Raw genomic sequence first — 19,147 nt, forward strand, 5'->3', positions numbered from 1 at the left:
AGAAGGTGTCACAAAAGACCATGCAGGTCCTTCATGGGGATGTCTTCAGAAGACTTCTCTGCTGCCTCCCAGAGGCCATGGGGTGCTTCAAGTGACAAGTGACACGAGCTGCACAAAATAGCAAGTGTGCAATGCTGTACACCCACCACGGTGCTAGGTCCTCAGATGAGTCAGGGAGGGCTGGGAAAGGAGAAGATCGGGACTCCACTCCCTGCCTGCTGCCAGCACGGTCTCAGCCTGGGCCCTGCCGGGAGACATGCACCTGTGGTCGGGCTGGGATGGCCGCCGCTGCCCACCCCTGCCCCACCACCGAGGAGCACGGCACCGGGCGGGTCACACAGACCCAGACAGGGAGCAAACACCAACGAGTCCCCTTATCACACCACAGGGCAGCCCTCCTTCACCAGCACAAGAGGAGATGCTGGTGGTGGCCCAGCCTCAGCTCCTAACGCCTGGCACACAACGGGCAGCTGGCGGGAAGCACACCAGCCTGCTGCACCGAGCCGTGCATCCCCCGCTCCAGCAGCAGCCGCGGCAGCACCGACAGCATCGCCGACGGCCGGAGGCCTCTGAAAGCACAAAGCCAACCAACCCTGCCCAATGTTCTCCTTTCGACAACAAAATCCCAACGTGACACCTCAGCCGCGGGAACAGAAATGCACTTGCAGCCAACAGAAACTCCCGGTGCACAACCCACGCGTGGGCACGGGCAGGGGATGCTCCCTCCCCAGACCTTCCTGCAGCCTCTGCATCGCACGCACGCCTCAGCAGAGACGCGCTCTCAGCTGCAGCGAGGGGTTACTTCAGTCAAACAGCCTCAGAGGGGAGAATAAACTCATTTACTTGCCCCGGAGGAAACACCGAGCCAGCTTGGCTTGCTGAACCGCTCCCTCCACTTCACTCCTGGGTATTTATACAGCAGATTAACGACACGTGGGGTAAACGGAGGCTCTGAACTGCCCAGACAAAACCAGTCTGTAACGTGCTGCGCAGCCAGGCATCGGGCTTCTCCTCCCTCCCAAAATCTCTTAACCACCCAACCCGAGGGCACAAGGGTGCATGAAGGTCAAAGGCAGGGCATCATCAACAGGTTTGCAGAGAAAAGGAACAGATTGGAGGTAGCAGTGCACAGATTAATGTCATAACTGACCTATTCAATGAGTGCAGATCTGTCAAACCGTACACATCTCTCTGATGCATGCAAATGCTGACGGGTGCTGCAGCAACAAACCCTTCCTCTTCTGAAAGCAGGCTCTGTAGTCCTACAAATCACCATCACCCCATGGCCCTCTAATGCATAGCACAGCATTGCACAGTTGGACTGGATGTATAATAGCCATGCCTGAGCTGGGGGGAACGCTTCTCAAAAACCAACACCCCTTGCATGCAAAAACACACTCTGCAGCTCCTTTCAGAGACGAATTTCCCTACCCACACAGATAACAACAGACGTTCAAACAAAACAATCGGATAATTAGTTGGGATGAGATTATATACTCCAGACTTAATTCACTCATCTCACAGCTTTAGTTGTTCTTAAGGTATATATTGGATTAAGACCAGGTCAGGTAACTGCTCCTCTTCCTGACAAATCCACCAGAGTAGGAAGCAAAGGATGGTCAGACCACCTGCAGAGCCTAATTACTTGGTTTGTGTTGTGGGTTTTGGAGGGAGCCCTCGTTCTCTCCCCGTCTCCCTCGGATGAAGATTTATTTATCTGTAGTAAACCCAACAGGCAGTCCACCAGCGCCTGTTTTTCCAGCACCACCAGATATTTTCCACAGGAGGTCCGCTAATCCTCTACACAAAGTCACATGACTGAACATACAAACAAGCATCCTAGAAATAATAATTGCCAGAAAGATTAAGAAAAACATAATTTCATATTTTTATGCAATGTTAATGACTTTTACTTACTCTTTCCCCTACCACTCATCGTATCCATTCAGGTTAGGAGTTCAAAATTTTGTAACACTTATTATGAGGACCATCTAGCAAGTTGATGGAAAATTTTTAAAGGCAGTAAACAACACAGCAGAGTATGACTCCATCCAGAGGCACAAGAAATATGTTACGTACCAGAGCTGGGGAAAGAAAGGTGAAGAGGGACCAAGCACACTGGCACTCCGCAATAAAAGCCACAATACTCCAGTTGAAACTATCACTCATATTTCAAGACAATCTTGTTATGGTTCCTTTATGCAGCCTACAAATTCTCAGCAAAGCAGTTTACAAAGTGAGTTTATGCCTTGTGCAAAGAATTCCCACAATCTAATTTTTTTGTTGTTGTTGCCTTCTGAAAACAATGTGTTTTCAAGAAAAGTATGGCAGTGTAAGAACAGGTTGTAAATGCAAGAACTATCAGATGTGCTTAGTATTAAGCATCTCATATCGCCTGTCTTCAAGAGATAAGAATTAAAATGGTGCTTAGAAAGATGGGAATGAGTTTGTATCTCCTTTTTGGAGGAATAATTAAGTAACAGAAATCTGAGAGTTTAACCAACAATTTATAATCCAGTGTACTAATCCCCACACCATGTGTCCATCTGCTCTCTCTTGATGTTTTCTCAGACTGCTAACGCCCCACATCCGAGACTGCTCCATTTGTACCACACCTGAGGCAGGACGGGCCTCCTCCCGGCCCACTGTTGCTCTTGCACACCCCAGTAACACAAATCATGAGCATAACCGTGACAGTAACACTAACAATTTGGAAATCAGTTGTGTTGGCAAGATATACACCAGGGATGGTAAGAGATCTCCAAGTGCCGAACCCCAAGGGATATGGAGTCTGCTATCTCCTCCCAGGGCTCCATGTCCACCCCAGGCAGGACCATGACTTTATCCGTCACCAGTGGGATTGTAAACTCTCTGAGCAATGGGATGGAGGAACCCACAGCTATGTCTCCACTGAAGATTTCCAGGTGTCGGTGTGCGTCCTTACCCTGTTACCTGACACAGACCTGGCCATGCCTCCACCCTCCCTCTACCTCCTTACACCTTGGAAAAGGAGGTGGACCACTACCTCATTATTCAACTGAGCTTCACGACCTCTGTGAAGCCCACCTGACCACAGGGACACCACAGGACAAGGGGAAGAGAGGAAACCCATCCTCTCCCCCCATAGCTCCTGCAGGCTAGTGGGGACAGATAACCCCACCATTGGTCGAGGTCTGTGGATCCCACTGTGAAACATCCAACACTCCATACACTGCATAGCCAGAGTACCACTCTGGGGTTCTGGATGATCCTCTAGAGTTGTTATCAAGGGCAACTAGCAGGTAATCATTTATGCTAACAAAATATGTTGATAATGGCAAATATTTAATAATTAAGAACAAATTAAAAAAAAATATATAAAATAAATTGCAAAGCTCAAAGTTGGACAGCCCAAGACCCATTTGGGATGTCTTAAATTTCTGTCCTACAGCTGAAAAGAGTCACTTCCACTATCCTTGTTTCTCCTTGTAGTATAACAAATCTAAGTTAAAAACTACAATGCTGGGATCACTTATGAACAAGGCTGTGTAACTGAAAAAAGCAGCAGAATATACAAATATATGAGAAGCAGCTTCCCAAGCCCTAAAAATGAAGGGAGAAGGAGGAAAGAGGGGGAGTAAAGCAGTTGTGACTTCTGCATGCAGAAGGAACATCTGGAAAACTGGGCTGGAGGAATTAGAAAATGAAACAGCTCTAGATAATACCAATAGGAAATGCAGGTCAAATTGCAGGGATATGATTAAGGACAGCAGAATGTTCCTGTAACAATTAAGGGATGTACAAACAAAAAAAGCTTTGGCTAAGGAGTGCACCATCCTGGAAAAAAAAAAATGTTTATGTGGGAGGTTTTCAGTCTCAGCCCCAACGCTGCTGTAGCACGGAAAAGCACGTCAGGTGCAAGTCCACATCACGCTCACAAGCGACTGGAGACCATCTCCAGCTGCCAAGCAAACAAAGGACGTGGGACTGCCATGGAATAAGATGAAGAGTCAAGCGGTGTGGATTTTATTCCCAGCTCTGCCACAGATTTCCTGCACAACCTTAGGCCAACAGGTTAGTCCTTCTGTGGCCATTTCCTCTCTCAACTCTTATCTAAACATTAAAAGGAACAAGAAGTTTGTGGCAGTTCTATAGCACAACAGATTGCTTTCAGAGAAAAAAAACAAAACAAAACAACCACCCCCCATGCCTTATCCTACCCCCTTCCACATTAAACTTGTCTCAAACATCTCCCAAGACAGGGGCACAGCGCAGCTTCACAGTACTGCCACAACCTGCTCAGCCTTTCTGCCAAGCCCAAGGGACCTGCCAGCGGGCTCATCGCTACCCAGCAAGAGCAAATCCCTCTCCCGGCCTCTCCCAGGGCTGGGACACGGTGTAAGGGCACGGCAGGCTTGTCCGAGCTTCTGCCTCTTCCCCTTGTGATTGTCCATAACCTCCATGGCCATCAGCGGTCCCCACATAAGCCGTACAAACACTGCACAACGAAAACAATGACCTGACTGTGACCTGATCCTGACCATGATTTCTGAATCAGTTAACGTTTTCCTATGACAAATGCACCGAGGCGCTAGACTGCAAGGGACAAAATGTCCCCAACTTTCGTGTAAGATTGTGGTGATTGGGTGCAATTAGAGACACTACTTTCTTTTCAGTGCCTATTCATTCTGGGCACTGAGTTCATTTCAAGGGCTATCACACAGACCTCACTCACCGCATTTTTCAGTTTCTCATCTACAACAACATGAGAGAGCAGAAACAAGAGATACGCTTTATCAGTTAAAGTAGTGTCACTGTTGTAGATGCAATGGTCTGGGGATATCAGCAAGACATGGCTTGCAGGGAGTTAATATCCTCTTTCAGCATACCCAGCACTGCTGGAAAAATGAGTATGTTTTCAGGCACACAAGTCTCCTGCAGGTCTGAAAGAAAAGCAGAAGCAACAACATCTCTTTCACACAAGTGCAGAAGTCCTGGCCAGGAGCCTGCCCAGTTTTCTTTATGGTATGAGTTGGTCTAGCTGAAGAGTATTGCCTTTCCAACTCTGTCTCTCATTTGTTAAAGCCACTATGACACTTGACATATGCTATGATGGAGATGAATTTAAGACCTTTTCAATTATATTGTCTTTGTCCTGCCATTTCATGCCCCAAGGAAACAAATAAAGTGTCAAACTTGCCTGTTAATCACACTGAAACAACTTTAATTCACTCTTCCAGATTTTTCAAAGGAGAGATGCTATCATATGCTTACTTGTTTTGTTCCGCTTCACTAAACAGACACTCTCCCTTATGCTAGATGAAAAGTTTAGCAATGGCAAATGTCAATTTTAAATGATTTGATCTGAAAGCTACATCAGATCCTGTTTCAGCTAGGCTGCGGGGGAAAAGAAGGCTAGCAGCGCCTCCTCTTACTTCGCAAAAGAAACCATCCATGCCAACATCCATGCTAGTGTCTTCCTCAAAGACACAGACCAAAAAAGACCAAAGACGTGATTGTCCCCTGCAACCATCATGGACTCTTGGCATATATGAATGCCACAAATCCTTGCTGACAGAAAGGCTGACCGGCTCTTCTGCACCAACTTCATCTTGGAGACTGAAAAACAACTGTCACCAGGCTTGTACTCCAGGGTCTAGACCGATGAGGCTTCCCCACGGAACTAAGTGGCTTGTTTCTAACCCATCGAACAGAGTCAGTGCCATCTGCTGACCAACAGACCCTCCAACGCCGTGTGCTTCCCAAGCAGAAATGCAGAGCTCTGGTGCTTGTGCTAGCTCTGAAATTTTGAATCCTCAGAGGCTGTACGTTACTGAGCAGAAAACCAGGGGTGAGGATTAGGGGGGGCTTTGGTATTTACCCAGCTGCATGAGGGCAACCACTGTCTTCTCACCCAGCCTTTCCCCCCACCCCAGACCCTTCACCCTGAGCAGGAAGGGGGCAGAGGAAGGGCACTGTGGAGGGCAGAAGGTGGGAGCTCACCAGCCCAGCACTCAAAGGCACAGCCAAATCAACTCCATTTGCAGGCAGTGTAAAGGAGAAATGGGTATCTCCCAACACAAAGAGCAAGTGTGCTTGCCAGCCAATTGCCACCCATGGCAAACCCACGAGAGGAAGTAGAAGGAGGCTAGAACAAAGGTTGTCTTTATCATCTGTGGACACATGAATGTGGGGAACCACAGAGGCAGCTGGACCTTGGCTGTAGCTGTGAGAAACCCCCTTTGCAGGGATACCCCACAGGAAACTTTCAGCTCCACAGTTTGGGATTGCTCCTACACGGACCTGCCTCACTAAACACCTCACACCTTGGGAGGGCATCCCACAGGACAAGTAAAAGGCACTTGGTGTTTACTCCTTGTGAAGAAAACAGCTCAGGTGACTGAGGAGACACCCAGCTACACCTGAAAAGAGGTTATGCACCCCTCTGAACAAGATGCGGTTAATCAGAAAGAGCCAGCATCAGAGGCAGGTGGCAAGAAGACAAATCCAGCCAGCTCTCCAGCCCCCGCACATCCCACTCTCCAAGAGAGACGTTCACAGGATCTTCAGGCAGGACAAGCACGAACACCTGGGCTGATCCCCCGCTTGTGGGTGGCAGCCAGCAGATCCTCCTGCAGAGGGTCTCGCCGCAGCAATTAGCAATGCAGCTAATTGTATTTTGCTTCCTTCTTTTGGAAGCAGGCTTAGCAGAGCAGATTCTGCATGTGACCTCCAAAACAAATACGTGAGCACTGCCCTATACGCGCAAGTGCAAGACACCCTCGGCGCAGGGGGCTGGGGGAAGTAACTGCACCTTCCAGACACAGACACACACACACCTTCCGCTTCCCTGGCCGCTTTGTTTTCCCTTGCTGGAGTGAGGGAACTCCAGCCGTGCAAACAGGACACTTTTCCTGCCTACCAAGCAGCTTGCCCTTTCTGATTGACATGCCTTACTCTGCTAATACAGCTAGTAGAGGCATTTGTCAAAGGCAGACAGGTCACTAAATGTAATTCTAGTTTAGCACACATATTAAGTGGCCACAGCAGGGTCAAACACCATGCTGCTTTCCCCAGCTGGATGAGATACCTTTTTGAATCCTCTTTTTCTGGAAAGGCATGGCTTTGGGGCTTTTCCTGTTGTTCTGAGGGTTTTTTGTTGTGTTGTTTTAAAGAGACCTATACGCACCACAGCCGTCCAGTCACTTCTCTTGAAGCACTACGAGCGACCATCTATTCCAGATGATTAACTCATTTTATTACAGCACGTTGATGCACTATGGTCTCTTAACCTAAACTTCCCACTGCAGAAGGCATCTACAGGCAATGTGCTAATGAACACAACCAGACCCAAAGCATGATTAACCTCTAAGGGTTTTTTAAACTAAAAGAATGGTCTGAGCCTAAAACAACTACCTGCTAACTCTTATTCAAAGAAAAATACAGAGGACAGATAAATATATATGCATGTACAAACACATAAAATAGGATTTACAAAACAGGGCAACTGTTTGCCACAACACTTGTCAGCGTTGAGATTTATACAGTATTTAGACTGATCCTTACTCCTACTGAATTATTGTCTTCTTCCCTCTAATTCCAAAATTACTTATTAACCAGCTGTTAGTTTTATCAACTGTAAGATACATAAATAAACAAATTATAAAGTAAGTATGGAGAACGATTAAAAGGAATAAAAAAGTGCATTAATGCATAGTATATTCAAATTCAGCTGTCATTCATCCAGTCTATTCCTTTAATGGCTTTTTCTTCTCACTTCTCTTTGCTGACATTTACATTAAAAGGTGCAGTATCTTTCAACTTCCATTTTGAACGAATGTTCCTTGTAATGAGCAACATGGGCTTGAAAGCATGTTTTCTGAAATGCAGTGAAAAGGTAGTTTTAATGAAGAGAAATGAGAAAACTGAAGAAAAGTGAATCGTTTTGCAATCTGAATTAATGCCTATTTGGAAAAGGCTCAACTGAGGAAGGAGATGTAAGAATTTTGGCAATGCGAATTCTAATTATTTCAAGTCTTGGCAGTAATTTTATCAAATAGTAGCAATTTCATTAAAAGGTGCACTGGTAATCATCTACATAAGGCCTCCAGAGGGGAAAATATACCAATAATTGCATAATTATGTTATCATTGCTCTTATGATGGACCACATTAAATACCACAAAGAGGAGCACTGCTTTTTACTTTCTCTAGATATTTAGTTCAGTACCTTTTCCTAGAAGATTACAGCAATAAAGAAGACTTTCAGATTAATAAACATGTTCACTAAATTTTGCAGAAAAGACGCAGCTATCTTTTATGTCCATATTACTTTGCATTCTCTTTTCCCTCACTGAAAGGACAGATTCATGAGAAAAATGCTGGTTTTAGTAACAAGATAGCTAAAGCATTTATATAGCTGTATTACTGAAATACAAGTCATTGCATCACGTCATGCATCCACATGGCACACAGATCCATTTAAGAAACAGGTTTTGGAGTATTTCCATATTTGTCTATATAAATTAACTTTATCTATTCGGTGATTTTTATTAAGCCTGCAATAAGTTCGATTTCTTTTATCTAACTAGTGCACAAACTTTGCTGTTAATTAGGATGTTGTTAAAAGATTCTTGTAAAAGCATTGTCTTACAGACAATACCAAATTTAATAAACATGTTTTTAATGGGGGACCCAGTATTAGAGAAGTATCTTTGCATATGCCTTCTGAAACTGTGACTAGGACAACTGCTGGAGGATTCATTGGCAGGTTCTTCGGAACTTCCTAGGGTAAGCAAATTTGCCTCGGGCAATCATGCTAACACCCAACAAGATCTGCAACTGATGTTGTCTTGGGAATGCCTTGAATAGAGAGTTGGATATATTTCTGACAATTCAGTTTCATTACCCCAGTCTTCTTCTGGCAAGGAGATACATAACTCAGCTGTTGAACTTCATCTCCAATGTTGGCAGAAGTCCCACTTACATTTTTTGCTTGCAAATTGTACTTTATTTCCTAGTTTATTAGTAAGCCCTATCACAAATTGCATATACATGGCATATGTTGGTAGCTGCTTATTGAAAAAGTGGTCCTCCTTCCTACCCCAGGAGAGATACACAAGAGTGGATCCCTCTGTGAGCCCAGTCTGAGTACCTGCCTAAGCAGGGAATCCCATTTCAGCGTCACTTCTGATGGTGCCTAGTTTATGGGAGGAGACCTGAAATACAGACTTGACTTCTGCTCCTTCCATTTGACCTCTTTTATTGTGCTGCATACCTCAAATCCTAGGTACGATGATATTAGCACTACTGCAAAATCAGCAATTTTATGTATAATACCTGGAAGTCAGACGTGCTATGGAATAGGAAACTTCAACAGCTTGTGTTACAATGAACACTACTGGGAGGAAGCTTTTATTTTGTTGAAGATAGCATTATTTCTTTTCAAAGCTAAAAAGTTATGCTCATCCAGGCATAGAAAGCACTTCCATGCTGTATAAAATAGCAAACAGAGTTAGGCAGCAAAAGTAAAGAACAGAATCAGGCAGTCATTGAGCAGCAGAAAATGAATGCCTCGGTACCAGGTCCTAGTAGAGAAGAGCATCTAAGGCATACAAACAGAACTACTTCAGGTAAAAATACCCTATTAAACTGCATATTTAATTTAATATTACATTAAAAGTAAAAATGTAGCATTTTAATAATGCTCATTTTCCTTTTAAAAAAGTAAAAATACTCAGTAATTTAAACTTACAATTCATCTAATCATAAAAAAAAATTAAAGAAAAAAAATTATTGAAGCCATACATTTGCTGCCAACATTTTAAAGATAATCAAACTACTGAATTCATGAGAGTCAGTCACCTCTAGGCAGGTTGTGCCGCAGCGATAAACCAGCCTTTGGCATCTGGAGTTTCCTAGCAGGTGCAGAGAAAATATTTTCTTTATTTCAGTTCATTCACTACAACTCAATTAAGCAACTAGTCCATTCAAAGAGGAATTACTGATCAGGAGTTGAAAAAAAAACATGAATGTTTCTTTCCATTGCCATTCTGAGAATAAAGAGGATGAGATGGAGTAGTTCTAAAATGTTTACAGCGTAGTGATTAGAAACCACCAGTTTTGACTACAGATAGGCCTTTCAGACATTAATTCTTTATTTCAAAACATTTCTCAATGAGTTTTTTCTTCTGAATTGGCTGGCTTCTATGTGGTGCTATTTATCTAACGGAAGAACATTTCAGAATTCTCATTTCCTTCATTGTAATCGATGCAAATCATCAGTAAAAATCAATTATCTAATACAAGAAATGTCAACACCTTCTATTTTCATACTAAAACATACAAATGAAGAATCAGAATAAGTGTATATATAACAAGCTACATAATTGCTTAAATACAGGCACAGCGATTAATCAAAGTAAGTGTAACATTAAGTGCAAAGGCTATATTTAATTAAAACTCTATCTCAATGGTAATAAAGGAGGTTAAACCTTTCTTTACAAAATGATTAAGTACAAATGCAAAACAGTTAAAATGAGGCTTACTGTTGGCTGATTTAAATCATGATTAAAATGAGATTTACAATGCTTTGAATCAAATTGAGGCCCACACTACACAGCGAGGTAACTATTTTCTTAAACCTGGAAGCACTACATTTCTTGTTTGGAGTCAGGCATCAAATTTACACATTGTATCTGGAGGAAATGCAAACAAGTTGGAGAGGGCTGAGAAGAACAAGAGTAGGAGGAGTTACAAAAGATGCACCACAAGAAAAGGCTGAAAAAGGTTTATTGTAGAAAAGAGAAGTCAAAGATGTTATATTAATTGTCAATGTGTAAAATGTTATCATAAAGAGGATGGTGATCAGCAGTTCACTATATCCACCAGAGCAGGGACAAAAAAAAAGGGATGGAATTAAGCTACCAGCAAAGGAGATTAGGTTAGGTATCAGGAGAAGCTTTTGACCTTTAACAACTAGTTATGTACTAGAAAAAACGGGTGGTGGACTCTGCACCACAAGTCTGCCTTAAAGCAGGTTAGACAACAGTCTGCTTGGGAAGATGTGCTCCGTCTGACCCCGGGGGAGAGCAGGGCACAGAGCAGATGACCTCCGCAGGTCTCCTCCAGCCTTACTCTGGCAGTTCTGGGAGGGCTTCCTATGACTTGCTGTGTCTCTTCGAAACCCAGCTGCGTAAGAAAGTCAGATTTCATCTGGTAAAGAATGAAGTTTCCAGTCTTGAGGGCTGCAGACAAAACCTTCAACACGTGACGTCGGTGCAGCCATTAACTCCTGAACAAAAAACAGATTAAGAGAGCCAAGTGCAATTTTTCCATCTTATGATAACCTTCAGCAGGAACCTAGTTAGTTCCAAACGGCCTAGGTATGTGAATACCCAAACCACTTCTATTACACAGCTCATTGGGATCTCTCACCTCCTCTGAAACGTGCGGGCTCTGAATGACAGGTTATAACCAACACGTTTGATTTCTTTTTCCAGTGTGGCTTTTGCACAAAACTTTTCTTTTGAAGAAGTCCACTCCATGGCATGAGGAGCATGTTCACCCAGCATGAAGGAGGAGCACTACTTAGCTTAAGACAATTACTGATGGGAAAAGGAAGGAGATGAAGGACAAACCTGGTACTTGCCAGGCTTCCGAAGAACCTGTAAGAGATTCATCTCTGATTTTCAAATTTCCCTGCCATGGTTTTCATCTCTGCTTAACTTAAATCAGCCCACGCATCCTCTTTATCACTTAGATTTACAACTGTCAGTGCCTAGTTGACCAGTGAATTCTTCTCCATATCAGATATTTAATGATTATGTTACATGATTATGGACTTAGCTGTCAGATGACATTTAAAATCATAGACATTTAATGCTGTCAGCCCCCCCCCCAATGGCAAAACCCACTGTAGCTGATAATGATGCTAAATGATGCCCCTTTTTAGCTACAATTTCGAGGAATGATCTGCATGGAGCAGCCCAGGAGTTGCGTAGCATGGTAGCAACACTCGAAACTTTTCTGTTACTTAAATGCCTGGAAGAGATAATATAAAGAAAATATAACCAAGAGCCTTACGTGGGGCACAAAGGAATTCTGTTGCAACACGAAAAAGATCATTAAAAATCCATTTAAAGGTATATCTGAAAACCTATGTTTCAGAATAGATCACTAGAATCCCCAAGAGTAAATCCACTGAGAGATTAACATTTACTGTGCTTTCTAATTGGTATACCCTAGAAAATAGGAGTCGCGTTCTCCCTTCAAACACAGATGTTTACACTCTCCTTACGCTTTTATCACTAAGAGCAGCAATCTTGGCCGGTGGACAAACAATACACTTCGGTTGCCATTAGGTTTGGCAACCAGCCAAGGAGACTACTCACACGCGTAAAATTACGTTCATTTATGATTGTTTGCAGGATTCATTGTTAAAAGAGGGTCCTTTCAGAAAAAAAAAAAAGCCCTTCTAGTTTCCTAAAAGTCACTGAAAAAGCCAAGCACAATACTTTTGCAGTAAAATAATATAGAAGAGAAATAATAATTTCAAAACCTCTGTTATGTCAGTCAAGTCCTACTAATTTGTATGTGCATTCTCTTCAGAGTTTTTCTAATAAATGTCCAAAAGATGTAACACACTGAAATCTGGATCACCACTTCCATTAGATCCCTTTAGCACCAGCTCTCCCCTTTCGCCTAAGGTTACAATGAATACCTTGAGCTCTGTTAAGGCTGAAAAGACTCAACCCGGGCAGCTGAGTTTCCGAAGGACAGAAAACAACTGCAAGTTGTTTCTTATGCAGGGGAATATTCAGAAGGACATTCAGAAATTACAAAAAGACAAAGTTTTATACTTGAAGTGAGAGAATACTTACAGTAAATGCAATGCATTAGGATATTAGACCTCATTTCCTCTAGCCTTTCTCTGAACAGCTGAAAGAGACTTAAGGAAATGAGTCAAAATCCTGGAAGATGTTTGTACTAGATGAAAAAGAAAACAACATCTGTAAAATCATGTGTCATACACACACAGCAAGACAATGCGCAACGCTTCATCTCTGCAATGGCATTTATCTTCATGGACAGAGAGAAAAAGCTGAAAAGTGGCTTAACCTTGAGCAATTACTGCCTCTCTTCTACAAGATTGATAGATTAGGTCAGTTGTCATATATTGCAGACAAACATAGATGTTGTTGAAACTTTTTGATGCTGTGCGGTTCTTGTTTCATCCAGAATTTGTCATTCCTTACCTTCAGATTACACCGGAGTGTTTACTGAAAGTTCAGGCAGAAAGCAGCTTTCCTTCAAACTACAAATGCGTAATATTTGGTATTTAGTTTGACAGCTCCAGATATGCCTTAAAAATCTTTCAAATAGCTTGCACTAACAATGAATTCTAGTTCAGAGAGAAATCCAAAGAACATAGATGTATCATTACAGTCTCTCACAACAGACCAGAGACAGAAAAGGACAAGTTTCACTCTGAGAAACTCCTGCCTGCTGGAATATGACTCAGGTGTTCCTCCTAAGACCTGTCCTAGCTAGTGTTTACATGTGCTTAAGACATATCCTTTCCGATTGCACCTGCATCCTGGTGCAACATGTCCCTTCTGGAGGTGACTCAGGATCCTTTGATCAATCCAGGCACACGCAAAGCATTACTGTTTGGACCACCACCGATAGGTTTCTGGCAGGGCTGAGGTGGAAAGCCCGTGGAGAGCCAGTGTAACCCAACGGTACTACAGCTGCAGTCATCTGTCGATGAGAGGCTCTCCCTTGCAAACTGAGCACATGGAAATGCCCCCAGTCTCTATGAATGGTACTCAAAGGGGATGCAAACGGGACTCTCACTTCTTGCCAAATTTATCACATTCTTTATTCTAAAGCCTGAAGAAAAATCGCTTACGCACTCGCTGGGAGAGGGTTCCCAGTTGTAACGGAAGGAAAAACAGCGAAAGTATTGAGCAATCTTTGACATTTCCATTCTGCTCCCGGCCGTGGCCTTAGGCCACGTTTCTGTGCAGGAGAATCTGCACTGCCGCAGGGGAGGGAGGAAAAGGAGGAGAGAGCAGAGAAGGAAACTGGGGACTAGAGAGGGCGGGATACTCAGACGGTTTGTGTGGGTCGAGGCAGCAACTCAGCGATGGCAATCAGAACCCTCATCAAGTTCAATTTTCATCCTTCAAGCCTCCTCCCTCCCGGCTGACAGGTAGCAGGAAGCATTATAAAAACAGACATTCTTCCCTCTGGGCACAGGGAGAGCCTCCTATTACTCTGCAGCCGACTGAAAAAAAAAGGCTATATTGATGGATGCTGAAAGGAACCATGTCCAGTCTTCCATGACCACAGGATGGAAATGCCACAGAGACTCTGGCAGAGTACTGGGGGTGGGGGACAGGGAGAGCCTTGGGGGAGGCCAGGAGAGGCACAGAGAAAAGATTGTTCCAGAATATTGCATGAAATGAGGACTGGGCAATCCCCAAATAGAAGGAAAAGTGGAAGCCTATGTTAGGATGCAATAAAAACAACAAGTAGGAAGGGGCCATGGACAGAGGAGACGAATGGTTTACCCTCCAAGAAGCTACATCAAGCTCTGTTTTCTACATCCTCCTTCTCTATTTGCAACCAAAGGAAGAAGCTCTTGATTAAAGGCCAAAGGATACTTAATAGAAATTTGTATACCGATAAACAACAGGATAGGTCTGAACAGGGACTGTGGGACACCATCCAGTCCAAGCGTTTGCACTGAGGCAAACCCAAAAGTAACCCTGGGTCACCATCGCTACAAAGCAATCCAGCACAGCAGATCAGTTCTGCCCTGCCTGTCACTTCTGACGTCCCCTGCGCCCCTGCCAGGACACGAACCATCACCCTGATACCTCCTCCAGCACAAAACTAGCCCTGAACGTTCATACATCTGTGTGATACACAGATGGTGCACATACGTACCCAAAGACAGTTGTCTTTTGCAACAGCAAGTCATTTATGCCTACTACACAGTGTATTTTTTGTCTACACAAGTTTGTCTGATGTGCCCCTGAGGCGTAATGTCTACCACAAGTAAGCATCTGAACCCAGAACCAGAGGAAGGATCACAAGAGAGGTTCCCTCCTTGCCTCTCCAGTAGACTTTTTTGACTTCCAGAAGACGCTGCCAGTCTGGCCTGTTTCTCCGGCTTTCCAAGACAGTCTAACCATATGATGAAGGATAAACTTCAAGCGCAGGCAAGAAATACATGAAGTAAAGAAAGTCGGTGGGTATTAATCATTTCAACTTTTTTTTAATTTATTTTGAGGAATAACGCATAGGTAGGAGACTTTCCCATCCCTGTGGCCTCAGCACTAGCATTTTGCAGACGTATGTGGGTATTCCTAAATAAAAAAGTCCAAATTGTCAGTTACCACACTCTACTTCAGATTATCAATAAACAAAAGGGAGCAAACCCAAAATGTTACCCAAAGAAAACTATTAACAAAAAATGTTCATAAATCAACTACTGCCCCCTCTCACATCCCAAAGTTATGCGTTTACAACGAAGCAGCGTAAATTGTCACTACTGTTAGTTCCTGGTATTTGAGTTTTATTTGCTCCCAGCAGCACGGGCAGGGACTTGCGGAGCCCTCCCCGGCCGCTCTCCCGCAGGGTGCTCTGCAAGGCTCCTCTCTCTTGGTGGCAGCAGACGTTCAACACCTAGCAGCATGCATCGCTTCCCTGGAGCCTCAGCCTGCTCTTAGATAAGTAGCAAAATAACCTTTCACGTTATCCGCTTTCAGACTTCGGTACGCTGGGCCAAATTTCGCCCTGGGTGCAACTCCTTGAACACTAGCAACCACCTCCTTAGAGCAGCTTCATCTATAGACCTCCAAATTTAAGCCTACAAACCGTGCACCGAGCTGCACGGCGACTCCGAAAGCCACATGCAAAGTTGCCCAGCGCTGCAGCCAGATGCTGTATTTCCAATCACTAGCCCTGTGCGGTAGGGCTGCGAGGTTAGGCAAGGAAACCCCCTTTTGTCAAGGAAGTGGAAGGGAAACTTTGAATTTATACCAAAGTTTTAGCACTGACAGACCTCGCGAAGGCCTGAGCGGCACCGCTCGCCCTCCTCTTCAGCGCAGAGGACCGGCAGTGCCAGAGCAGACCGGCTCTGCCGCCTTGTCCCGGGGTAAGCCGCCTGCCCGGCCCCTCCGAACCGCGGGGCATCGACCCGCCGGGGTGCAGCGGGGCACCCAGCCGACCAGCGTCCGTCCCCCCCGCCCCGGGGAAGCTTCACCTCTGCTGGGGAGCGCTGGACACCTGACGGCGGCGGCTCCTTCCCTGCCTATTGTTCAACGAGCACTTACCCGCGGGGACATTTTGTACTGATTACCAGAGTTTATTGTCAAAACAGCCCGGCCAGGGGAGATGGGGGGGGGGCGGGGGGGGGGGGCCCTCTCCCAGTCCCGGATAACCGCGTACTCAAACAAAGGACTTTTTTTTTTTTTTTTCCCCCGGCGGGGCGTCCCGCAAAGGCGGCGCGGGGTGATGCCGGCGCAAACCGCGGGCTGCCGCCGCCGCGACCCCCGGCACGGCGCTGCCCCCGCCACCCCCGCGGAAAGGGCCACCGGCGCCGAAGTTTTCCCCGCAGCCGCCCGCACCGGCCCCGGCCCCGCCGCCCCGCGGAGCTCCGCGCCCACCCGCGCCCGCGGCTCCCACCTGCGGGGAAGAGGCTCAGCAGCAGCACGGCGTGCGCCAGCTCCCAGGCGAGGTACGCGCCCTCCATGCCGCCGCTACCCCCCGAGCCCGGCGCGGCGCGGCTGCCGCTCGCACCGCCCGGCGCGCAGAGATGCCCGAGCCCCCGCGGGAGGGCTGCGGAGTACAGCCGGCCCCGCCGCGCCGCCACCGGCTCCGCCTCCGCCGCCCGCCCCGCGCCGCGCCGCGCTGTGCGGCCCCCCGCGGCGCCCTCCGCGCCCCCGCCCCGGCGCCACGGGGATGGGCGCAGGTGAGAGGCTTCCCCCCGCCCCTCTGGGAAAAGGGAGCGTCCTAGTTCGCCTCGGCAGGGCTTAGCATAAAGAGCCCAAATGCACCCACCCACCCCCAATAAAATAATTTTAAAAAGGAAAAACCCAGCGGCTGAATGTGCACACAGTGCTGCCACGGGGGAGAGATCGCCCTCCTCACGGGGTAGCGCTTGTGCCGTGACTGGGCACCGGCAAGTGCTGCGAGGAGGGGTCGGGGTTGCGCGGCTGGGTAAACCCGGGAGGCAGCGTGGTCCGGGGGGCGGTGGGGGGCGGCCAGGCCGGGCACGGGGCCTGGAAACAGAAGGAGCATCTCTCAAAGGGCAGGTACAAAGCCATTTGTCTCACTCTAAAATCCGCACGTATAGCTCCTGGAGGTGTCACAGCAGATTCGATAGGCACCAAAGGTAACGCTTCTGCCCCGACCTGCACTGCTGAGATCTCAAACTGTGCCTGCTTTGGGCTGTCACCTATTAAGGGTCAGTCAGAGCACCAGAAGTGAGACTTAAAAGTATGTCCTGTGACACAAAAGGAAGGGTTGAAAGAACTGACTGGTTTGGTATGGAAAAGAGAAAGCTGACAGGGAGCTTAAACATGGAAAAGGTTCTTACAAAGAGGATTGTGAACAATTGTTTTTCATGTCCCTCAAGGGCAAGATAAAAAGTAATCCATTTAGTTCTCAGCAAAAAAAAGAAATAGCTTAAATGTTAGGAAAGCACTCGCAAAGAGTAAGGAGAATTTAGTCTACAAATGCATTGCGGAGAATCCCATAGAGGGAGTTTTTTAAGCACAGATGAGACAATTGACAAGGAGGATCCAGGAGCACTTGCTTCTGTAGCTACGGAGCCGGAGTAGAACTGCTCTTCAGGCAGAAATAATACAAACTACAGAAATGTCTGTCTTTAACACTACTTTGTCAGTCAGTGCCACACGCGGCTGAGGTGAAAGAAGCGTATACGGGTGACAGGCAAAGGAGTCACCCATGCATTCACCAGCTGCGCTCTGTCCGGGTAGCCACAGACAGCACCTTAGCAGGCAGGTGGGGGAAGGACTCTCACAAAACCCATGCCAATGCTTCTGGATGTACAGAAAGGTGTAGGGAGACACATGGCAAAACCTTAACCCATGGAAAAGCATAAATGTAGACTTCTTGAAACGTGTTGATACAGATCAGAAAAATTACAGAAGGTAAATTATTCCTTTTTTTTTCCTTTTTCTTCTTTTCTTTTGCAGGGCTGTCAGATTTTTTCCAAGGTTAATAGCACTGTCCCATATGGTCCAGCGTTAGATGAAAGTCTTGTCTTATATGTTTAAAATGGCTCTCTCCATTTCTTCACTCTCTTTCATCTCTGACAGCCAGTCTCTTTTGATGGGTGAATCCTTCCTCTGCTGCAAAATGGAATACGTTTTTGTTAGCACACCAAGAATTTCAAAATCGAACATCGTTTTAAAATCATATTTCTCAGTAGGTGCTAGCCTCATCAAATTAATTCTAGGTAGAGGAAAAAAATAGCTGAAATAATACTTAAATTTTTAGTGCACTCCAGATTTTCCAGGTGTCTTTGGGGTTTGTTTTTGTAGGAGGAAAAAAAGGAGTTGGAATATTTTTATATAAATGCTTGGAACATTGACAGTTTAATTTCTTAAAGATGCAAAGCCAGCGCACAATATGCTATGAGAGGTTTCCACTGGAACATTATCAAGGAACATGTGATGTTGTTATTGTGACAGGTTTCTCCCTGGTCTTCTTGATTAGTGCTCTTTCAGTTAGTGGCCTGCCTTTATGTCCTGCACATCCCTGATCACATGAAGCCAAACTCCGCATGGCCCCGCATCATGTGCCTCATTTTCACGAGCATTAGCTGAATGTTAGACATCTCAAAATCAGAGTGGCAACAATATTCTCCGTGTACTTTGCCTGGCTATAAATAGCTACAGTAAGTGGGAAACAAAGGTGAATTGGTTTAAACCTTGCCACTTCATTTATTTTTAATAATCATAATGATAAACGCAGTTGCCCTTTCCACCTCTGTCCAATGTATCTCACAGAATGCTCTAAGCTCTCTCGTCCATATTCCGTTTGCATTATAGAAGAAAAAGAAAGTTTCTTAAGCAGTGGAAGGTTCTCTGAGGTCATTTATCTACCTTTGTCCAAAATATGTGAGCTTA

At 45.5% G+C, this 19,147-nt stretch overlaps 1 protein-coding gene across 1 annotated transcript in view; it reads right to left on the bottom strand.

Moving 5' to 3' along the window:
* The window catches only part of KIT (KIT proto-oncogene, receptor tyrosine kinase), a 58,771-nt gene extending 41,919 nt beyond the window's left edge, over positions 1 to 16,852 (bottom strand). Inside the window, exon 1 of the mRNA XM_075752150.1 lies at positions 16,677 to 16,852. Within this exon, the coding sequence (XP_075608265.1) occupies positions 16,677 to 16,743 (67 nt within the window). The 5' untranslated portion in view covers positions 16,744 to 16,852. The remainder of the gene's footprint in view (positions 1 to 16,676) is intronic.
* Between the last annotated feature and the right edge of the window lie 2,295 nt (positions 16,853 to 19,147).

This window comes from Balearica regulorum, chromosome 4 (assembly GCF_011004875.1).
Source record: "Balearica regulorum gibbericeps isolate bBalReg1 chromosome 4, bBalReg1.pri, whole genome shotgun sequence".
Lineage (NCBI taxonomy): Eukaryota > Metazoa > Chordata > Aves > Gruiformes > Gruidae > Balearica > Balearica regulorum.